This window comes from Lolium rigidum, chromosome 1 (genome assembly GCF_022539505.1).
Source record: "Lolium rigidum isolate FL_2022 chromosome 1, APGP_CSIRO_Lrig_0.1, whole genome shotgun sequence".
NCBI lineage: Eukaryota > Viridiplantae > Streptophyta > Magnoliopsida > Poales > Poaceae > Lolium > Lolium rigidum.
Genome location: NC_061508.1, coordinates 58044766 through 58054645, shown reverse-complemented (window position 1 = coordinate 58054645; position 9880 = coordinate 58044766). Strand labels below are relative to the sequence as shown.

At 39.6% G+C, this 9880-nt stretch overlaps 1 protein-coding gene across 1 annotated transcript; it reads left to right on the top strand.

Annotated features, from left to right (window-relative positions):
* Nucleotides 1-2697: 2697 nt before the first annotated feature.
* Nucleotides 2698-9504, top strand: LOC124685389 (protease Do-like 9). The gene is made up of 9 exons (XM_047219730.1): nucleotides 2698-3340; nucleotides 3537-3736; nucleotides 3870-4050; nucleotides 5786-5977; nucleotides 7152-7384; nucleotides 8112-8213; nucleotides 8321-8371; nucleotides 8969-9073; nucleotides 9152-9504. Exons 1-9 carry the CDS (start codon nucleotides 2698-2700, stop codon nucleotides 9248-9250), a joined length of 1806 nt encoding a protein of 601 aa, XP_047075686.1. The 3' UTR covers nucleotides 9251-9504.
* The last annotated feature ends 376 nt before the right edge of the window (nucleotides 9505-9880 follow it).

Here is a 9880-nt window from a genome sequence, read left to right as displayed (position 1 = left end):
CGGAGAGCACCGCCGTAGTCGGAGGTCGTCGGAGTAGCTCCGGTGATGATTTCTTGGGGGCGTTGCTCATATCCCATTTTCCATCGTGTCCCAGTTCGAATGGAGCTAGTTGCTCGTCCGCAGGAGCCCTGTAGCACCGTCGTCGTCCTCAACTGACCGCCGACGGTGAGTCTCCAAGCCTAGTCAGCTATTTTGACCCAGTCAACTGCCAACGGGGCAGGTGACTCGGACACTGGCCCACCGATCTGTCTCTAGGGCTAGGTTATGAACCGGTACGATTAGAATTTCTATTTAATTCAAAATCCAAAAAATACTGAAACTTTGCCAAAAATATATAAAAATTCATTTCAACTCATAAAAATACAAATAAAATATAAACATGCTCACAAAAATAAACTCTACCCAATAAAATTATAATATGATTTTTTTAAAAAAATAAAAATCCAATTATTTAAACCTTTATTAATTATGCCTTTTCTTTTATATCCAAAATACAATTCGAATTCAATAATTAGTTAAGTTTCAAAAATAAATAATAACTATTCAGTAAGTAAAGAAAATATTAAGATTAATTTTCTTTATTATGTTTCATTAACTAAAACATTGGTGGTATTTTATAAACCCTAAATTGCAAATTACCATTTACCATTTTCTTTAAATAATAATCAAGTAAGAAATTTTTTAAAACTAATATTATTTTTATTTCAAAGCATTAAGAATTTCAAATTGATTACAAACTATTACCTTAAGAATTGTAGCATAATTTGGAAACCCTAGTTCCAATACAGTTAAAAACTCTAGCCCTATTATTTTATGTGAAACCCCTAAATTACTTTCAACTCTAAAACCCTAGGGCGGGGTTTATCACATGTGATCATATGAACTTTACTTGAGTCATAAATCTAGACTAATCAAATAAAAACATGTTCATGTTTCATGGAGTTAATACCCACTCAAATGCAAATAAAATTATCATTTCATGCTTTCACTTTTGACTAATACCTTATATGACCAACTAGTACCACCTAGGTATAAATCCTAACTTGTTAACCTCATGTTAGCACCATTGATGATCATTCCTTAATACCACACCATTAGGATCAACGTTAAGTAGCAAAACTTATGTAGTACTTCACTGTAGATGCTAATGCTACACTAAACCATTTAGATTTTCTCTATTGGTTATATTTGAGTCTATAGGATTCACCGCTCTATTAAGAGGGGCGGTCTCGATGAGCTTAATGGGGATGTTTGCCAAAGCCACATATACACATCCTACCACATATTCTTCACACCAAAAATGCTGAGTGGTATAGTTGTTCCGAGAAACTTTTCGTTTGAGCAAAGTTGGAAACCATGGCATAGGGTTCGGGAGGAGGAACCATTGTTCTAGGTAGGTCGACACACAACCCGTCATGCCGAGTGCTGCTGCCGGGTAACCCGACACACAACCCGGCATATCGGGTGCTATTGTCGGGCATCCCGGTATGTAGCACGGCATACCGGGTGGTATACTGGAATTTTTGGTACATGCCGGGTCCTCTGCCGGGTGCCTCGACTCTGGCTTCAAACTGCTCCTTTTCTCTTTCTCGGGAGGACTATATAAGCCACTTCTTCTTCCTTGAAGAGGTAAGGTGACCAATGCAAAAGCTCAAGATATTTCTCTCTCTCTCTCTCTCATACTCCATTGTTGAGCTCCAAAACCTTCAGATCTCCCTCCTCCTCCAACTAAACTCAAATCCCTTTGGGAAAAAGCTTGAGGAGACATAGATCTACGATTCCACCAAGCCAAATCTCATCCTCCATTGAGTTCATCGAGCTAGCTTGTTACTCTTGGGGTTTGTGGAAACCCTAGGTGGCTAGTGTCACTCGGAAGTATCCGGGTTGTGGATTTGCTCCAAGAAGAAGTATGTGAGTGTTTGGAGGCTACCTTTAAAGTCTACCACTAGTGAGTGAGCTATTCCTTCGTGGGATAGGCCCGGAGAAGAAGGTGAGCCTTCGTGGCGTTTGGGAAGTCCTTCATGGGACCCACAGCTCTCCAAACGTAACGTACCTTCTTGCAAAGGAAGAGAACACGGGAATACATCTTCGTCTTCGCGTGCCTCGGTTATTTATAACCGATCTCTTTACTTGTGTTATTTACTTGTGTGATAGCCTTCGTGCTTGAGTATCTTGTTTTATCGTATACTCCCTCCGTTCTGATTTAGTCTACATTCTAGAAAAAATGAGATAAATTAGTAGTGCATTTATTAGTACTATTTAGATATTTGAACAACCAATCCAAGCTACATTAAAAATAACAACATCCAATAAAGAGAGTAAAACCACCTCGTTTTTAGTGTTTTTGTTGACTAAAAGCTAGAATGTAGAGTATTTCAGAACAAATTTTGGGGCTAGAATGTAGACTATTTCAGAACGGAGGGAGTATGTTGCCTCACCTAGTTTGCATTAGGCTCACTTTATATTCTGCAAAGCTTAAACTTGCAATTTTTTTTAGAAACCTATTCACCCCCTCTAACTTTACCATGTCTTATGAACAAGCAGCCTCATTTGTTTTTTATAGGGGGACTATCGGGCTCGATTTTGAGATTCGACCCAGACCGCACCATGCACTGGCCGGCCCAAACTCGACCCGTCGCTCCCTTTTTGTAACACCCTCGCTTCCCAGCTGCATGAAACCCTAGCTTCCCGTCAGACATGGACAGCCACGAGGCCCCCAAGCGCAAGCGCGGCCGCAAGCCCAAGCCGCCGGCCATCGCCGTCGCCGCCCCCGACAATGGCAACCACGACTCCGCCCCCTCGCCCAAGCCCAAGCGCGGCCGCAAGCCCAAGCCGCCGCCCGCCGCCTCCCCCGACAACGACCACCCCTCGTCCCCCCTCGCCGCCGCCGTCGACACTCCCGACCCGGGCTCCTCCTCGGGCCCCCGCGGCCGCGGCCGCAAGTCCCGACGCGGCCGCCACGAGCTCCCGTCCGACGCCGACGTGCCCCCGCGCGCCCCCTCCCCGACGCGCCGCGGCGCGCAGAAGGCGGCCGCGAACATCAAGGTGGACTCCGTCCCCGCCGTCGAGCCGCTGCGGTGGGAGCAGGTGGCCAGGGTGATGCCGTCGATGGACGCCGTGGTCAAGGTCTTCTGCGTGCACACGGAGCCCAACTTCTCCATGCCGTGGCAGCGCAAGCGGCAGTACAGCTCCAGCAGCAGTGGGTTTGTCATTGCCGGGCGAAGGGTGCTCACCAACGCCCACTCCGTCGAGCACTACACCCAGGTCAAGCTCAAGAAGCGCGGCTCAGACACCAAGTACCTCGCCACCGTCCTTGCCATTGGCAACGAGTGCGACATTGGTATGCATTCCCGCATTTGCCTCTATGTTTTTTTTTCTGTGTCAGCCTGCAATCTAGAAAGGGACTAAGTATGCAAGCAATCATTGTCAAATTTGCAGCTTTGTTTAACAAACTAAGTTACTTTGGTGGGTTAAAGAAGCAAACTTCCTTCAATGATTTGATAATCACAATCGGCCTGTCCAATTTTCCATTTCAGCACTGTTAACCGTCGACGATGATGAATTCTGGAAAGGGGTTTCACCATTGGAGTTTGGATCACTGCCAACACTTCAGGATGCTGTCACTGTTGTTGGTTACCCTATTGGAGGAGATACAATTTCCGTGACAAGTGGTGTAGTATCTAGGATAGAAATACTCTCGTATGTCCATGGTTCTACAGAACTTCTTGGATTACAGGTATATTTTCTAATCTCGTTGCATTTTTGTTTATCTTTATTTTTCGCAGATTGTGTAGACTGTTCTTTAATTCATGGAATAATGATTAACCGTCTCCTCAAACATCTGTAACCCCAGTCTTACTTTTGAACAGATAGATGCAGCTATAAATTCTGGAAACTCTGGGGGGCCTGCTTTTAATGATCAGGGCAAATGTGTTGGCATAGCTTTTCAGTCTCTTAAACATGAAGATGCAGAAAACATAGGCTATGTTATACCCACCCCAGTTATTAAGCACTTCATTCAAGACTATGAGAAATCTGGAGAGTACACTGGTAATGCTGCCTATTTATCTGTTGCTTATGATGTAGTTTCTGTAAACTACGCTTAATATGTGATTGTGTGTATTATCAGGTCAAAATAAATAAATAATGGTTATATTATGATGGGGCGTGAACGGAATGGGTTTGTGTCGGAGGAAGATCTGATGTAGACATATATGCAAATATTTTGATCTGCTTAGGAACTAATTGTTCTAACAGCTTAGAATGCAAAATGCAGTTCGTGTATGTAGATAACTCTTTTGTATGTCGTAGTGTCCTCTATCAGCTTCCATGCCATTATGATTGCAAAATGAGTAACATGGTTATTATCTGTATCCTTTATAAAGGGGATAAATGCCTCATAAGGTGTGTATGGTCCTAACGTTTCAGTGTTGACACATATTAGACAGGAGCAAAATCAATATTTGTAGCAAAATGTTGTTTTCGAATTCTGGTAAACTCTAAATTAGTAAATTCATTTTAATGGTTTTGAATTTAGTCTTTTGATGTGTGATAGGTAGAGTCTTAGGTTTTTTTTTGACATGCTGCACCTGTGGTAATTTATTGTTCTCTGTTACGTGAACAGTTGTGACACGACAGCTTATGCCGTGGCCAGGAACTCTTGAATTTGTGTTGCCTATCCTATTAATAAAAAGATACACAAATGTTCGTTTGGATGTTATCTAAAAAAGTAGAATTTTAGCTCCATCTTTGGGTTAGCACTACAAGTTTTCACTTAAAAACCGAATGTGCATCTCATGGTGTGCTTCTGTCTTTGTGCAAATATTTCATTAATAAACGGATACATACATATTTGTCTTCTTAGCTTGACCCTTATGTTCATTTTCCACTGAATTTCCTTCTGTTTTTGCCACTCCCTTTTGTTTTTGTTTTTCATGTTGGTCAAAGTGTTCAGGTAGGTCCATCCAACACCGAGAGTTCAGTTTTTGACCAAAATAACTAAAATTATCTAGCAGTCATGGTTGTGGCTAGGGATGGAGAACAGATCAGATAGTGCCCTCCCACTTCCGTTTACATACTTATTAGTGAATTACAATTACTAATAGGGATATAATATTGTTGGATGTTATTCTTATAAGACTATAAATCAAACATCTTCTCAATCTATCCAGATGCCAATATCCTGCAAAGAAATTATGGGCAAACTGAAGATGGTCTGGTTTAGTGGCAGAAATCTAAACTTCCATAAATAAAATGGTTGTTCCTGATGAAGCACTTGTAAACCAAGCTAAACTTTGGCTTTATCAAATTTGGCTGGTCAAAATTGTTTGCAGTTTTGAAACAGGTTTAGCTCCGAGAATAAATTTAAGATCCAAATATAAAGGAACTTTACCTAATCTTTGGCACCATACCAAATGGTAGAAAATCTGGCCAAAGTTAGTTATGGCAAAGCTTGGTTCTCATGGGCATAAAATAAGACAGTCCCTTAGTTCCTGTTCTTCCTTTGACCTTGTCCGTATTCACCTGCAAGCTATATTATGGTGGATTCTGGGCATCACACTTGCATTACTTGTATGTCTAGATTTGATGTATTTTAAACTTGACTAGAACAAAAATAGTCACTGTTTTCCTTATCACCCATATTGATCTTGTTTTGTGCTAGTAGTTATTTCTCTTTTATTAGCTTCCAAGTCATAACTAGTAATCTAGTATGCACTCTTCTGACATATATGATCTTCTGAATTTTAATCCGATCATCTTATCATCTTCTGCATTCTTCTGTCAGGTTTCCCTATACTTGGGATAGAATGGCAGAAAATGGAAAATCCTGATCTCCGTAAAGCAATGGGGATGAAATCTGACCAAAAGGGTGTTCGTATCAGAAGGATTGAACCAACTGCTTCTGAATCTGGATGCATGCAACCTTCTGATATTATTCTTAGCTTCGATGGCATTGACATTGCCAATGATGGCACAGGTTTGCGATAGCTTCGCACAACTGTCAAGTTATTTCCACTGTTGTTACGGAAGATTGTTTGACATGATTTTTACATCTGTCTACTTGTTATGATTGTGCATTCTGATGTCTGCATGACATTCTATCTTATTATCTACTCCATGCCAACACCTTTGAGTCCTTGTTCTTGATTGTATGCCTCATTCCAATGAAATACAAGTGTTTGTTTTAAGTTGGTCCATCAAATGAAAATATCCTATGAGTTATCATGACCTATAAATAACACCATTCCTTCTGTGCATATTATATATACTCCCTCTGTCCCCAAATGCTTTGCCGTATAAATTTTGACAAAAAGCCAGTGCTTTCTAAGTTTGAACTAGTATATATACTAAACTATGATGATCTATTATACCAAATCAGTATCAATAGATCCACCATAAGATATATTTTCATAATGTATTTTTTCGATATTGTAGTTCTTGATATTCCCTTCTATATATTTGGTCAAACTTATAAAGCATTGACTTTTTTGACTAAATATAGATGCCATGTATTTGGGGGCGGAGGCAGAAGTTTTAGTTTGGCTATAGGATTTCCAGACGGGACTGCTTTTGTCTTGAAAATATACTCCACATCACTAGTACTAGGCCAGTAGCCATCTGTTATGAGTAGTTCCTCAGTTTATTTGTCTGATGTAGTAATAACTGAAATTATGACTTATGGAATTTACACTAACTGACTTTTACTACCCACATTCCAAAAAGGAAGGCACGCAATTTTTTCTGGAAGTCAAACAACTTAAAGTTTGACTAAGCTTATAGAAAAATTTATCAACATCTATAATACAAAATTAGTATAATTAGATACATCATGCAATATACATCTACAAGTCTGGTGAAACTTTACACCTTTTGACTTCACAAAAAATTTATACGCCTTCTTTTTTGGAAGGGAGGTAGTATTTGATAACTGTATTATGTATACACCTGTTGATATGTCATAACGTAACAAAAGAGGAACTATGATGGGTTTGTTTCTATACAGTAATAAGAATGTTTTGGATTAGTTATACTCACACCTTTTCATTAATTAAGAGGATACCATTTCATTTTTCCTAGACAAATCTAGCTTACCAGTCAAGAAAAAACGTTTCTACTTACTTACTTTCCCTTGTCTTTTTATTGGCATCCAGTTCCATTCAGGCATGGAGAGCGCATTGGCTTCAGCTACCTAGTTTCACAGAAGTATACTGGCGAGAAGGCACATGTCAAACTTCTCCGCAATTCAAAAGTTCACGAATTTAACATAAAGCTAGCAATCCACAAAAAACTCATTCCAGCTCATATAAAGGGCAGGCCACCATCATACTACATTGTTGCTGGCTTTGTTTTTATGGTGGTCTCTGTTCCATATCTTCGATCTGAGGTATGGTATCTTTTTCCTCTGCCCTCTAGCCCTAGGCATGACAGAGTAGTCAAAATATGACATTGTTGTTCGGTTGTCCAAGTTCCTACTCACTACTTTCAGCTTGGAAAAGCTTGATTGTGATAGAATTGTAGTTGGCGTTATCATATGCCCTCTTAAATATTCAGTAGCTGCTAATAAAGTATCTTTAGCCATACATTTTAGGGGAAATAATGCTTTACATGAGATGTCCTTTATTCCTTTGAAGTTACCATATCTTTTTTTTAAAGATATTTTTGAAAATCTGTACTTGCTTAGTCTTTACTTCTGAATTTCTGATGAGCCTGGACAACCGTTTGGGTCTTCAAGCTATTTTGTAATGTGCCTGTTCAAGAAAACCTATTTTCCAGTGTAATGATTTGTCATCTATGGCTATGCTTGTCATGCTTTGGTGAACATAATCTTGTGATTACATGGAATTTTGACTGGACTCCATATGTCACCTGAATGACATGAAATGTGGCTTCTCTATGTTGATCGAATCCAACCTGTTCCCAAGTTGTTCTTAAGTGGTTGGAAGCACTAAATTTTGAATTTTAAGGCATGCTGCTAATATCGTTTTTGTGTTGTTATCCATATTGGCGCTTGAATCCTGCTTCTCATGTATTTTCCCCTTAATTTATGCAATCCATTAAAAAATTGAGGTAGTGATTTTGATTGTAAAATAACTATAATGCTTAATGATCAGTATGGAAAAGACTACGAGTTTGATGCCCCTGTCAAGTTGTTGGACAAGCATTTACATGCAATGGCGCAATCACCTGATGAGCAGCTTGTGGTGGTGTCGCAGGTCTGCAGTCTTCAAGCTTTTTTTTTTCTTCTGTTAAACGGTTATACAAGTGTTTTGAGGTACATGGCACAGCTCATCCATCTTGCTTTGCTTTGATGATTCTGTAGGTGCTTGTGGCTGATATCAATATAGGTTATGAAGAACTTGTCAATACTCAGGTAATTATTGATGGCCCCAATGAGGATTTTGCGAGTTTCAAGTTACATTCTTTTGTCTTGTAGAATAAAGCTGTCTGTCTATATCTCACTGGGTTTTTAGCATTTTCCTGTTGCATTGATTAAACTTAGCACCTCGATTTTGATTTCTTTATGCATGCCAGTCAAACTCAAAATTTACCAAGGATTTAATTGTAACTTCTTTGTAAGCATTAAGATTGGACATGAGAAAATGTTGTGAACTAGTCAAAACTCAAAAGTACTTAGTATAACAAGAAGTTAGCAATCAAAGTAGTATGTTGACTGGGAAAACATATTTGATATTAGTGATTAACGAAGCATTACAGAATAATCAGATACAAATGGGGAATTAATGAAGCTTAAAATACTCCCAACTAAAAGAACCACGATTCTTTCTGAACTGGAAGGGTGACTGAATATATTTCAGACATCAAGCCATAATCGTACTAAAATTTGGTGACATTCTTAGTTCTATATGTGATTCCGAGACAATAGCACAATTAGATTCTCTGTTTTCGAGAGTGCATAACAATTTTCCCCTTTTGGATTGTTTCATCCGCATTTGTGCTGTCATTATAGGTCCGTGCGTTCAATGGCAAGCCAGTAAATAATCTAAAGCAGTTGGCGACCATGGTGGAAGATTGCAATGAGGAATTCTTGAAGTTTGACATGGATTACGATCAGGTAGTGAAATCGCCAATTTGCCATCTCTTTGTTTAATTCTGGTGAATTTTAGTAAATAACATTTGGATCATCTGGCAGGTTGTTGTTCTCCAGACAAAAACTGCGAAAGCTGCTACTCAAGACATTCTAGCAACACATTGTATACCTTCATCGATGTCGGATGACCTGAAGGCCTGAGTAAAGGAGGTTGTTGGCTATACTACTACTATATCAAATAAGATTATATGCCAACTCCTTGAGAAGCCCCTTCAGGACTGGGCGCTGCTGAATTTTTTTGACGGGAATAGCAGTTTGGGGTTCTGCACCTCATGAGTTGCGAGTTGTTAGATCTGCAGCACCTATCAGTTGAGAAAATGTAGAATAGCAAACTATCAAAGTTTTGTTCTCAATCGATTTACTGAGTCAATACCAGAGAACTCATTGCATACATATCCTTGCTTTTGCATATCCACATCGTTATGTTTGCTGTGATGATACATTCACTTTAAAGGTCTATTGTTTTGCTCGAGCAGGTGATGCTTTTCCGTAGAAGTTATTTCTTTTTCCTGGAGAGGTCAGGTTATTGCAGGTGATACTTTTCCTGCTCGAGCAGGTGATTGCATACATATCCATGCTATTGCATATCCACATCGTTAAGTTTGTTGTGATGGTACATTCACTTTAAAGGTCTATTGTTTTGCTTGAGCAGGTGATACTTTAACGCATAAGTTATTTGTTTTTCCTGGAGAGGTCAGGTGTCCATTTTTAAAAGTTTTGCTTTGATTTGCTTGATTCGAATACGGCCGTTGAGCTGTGGTGGTTGTCATG

Excerpts from the sequence above, each read along its gene's own strand:
- LOC124685389 (XM_047219730.1), top strand. The coding sequence starts at position 2,698 with ATGGACAGCCACGAGGCCCCCAAGCGCAAGCGCGGCCGCAAGCCCAAG. Across the intron at positions 3,737-3,869 it reads CAGAACTTCTTGGATTACAG|ATAGATGCAGCTATAAATTC; the intron begins GTATATTTTCTA and ends ACTTTTGAACAG. Across the intron at positions 8,372-8,968 it reads AAGAACTTGTCAATACTCAG|GTCCGTGCGTTCAATGGCAA; the intron begins GTAATTATTGAT and ends CTGTCATTATAG.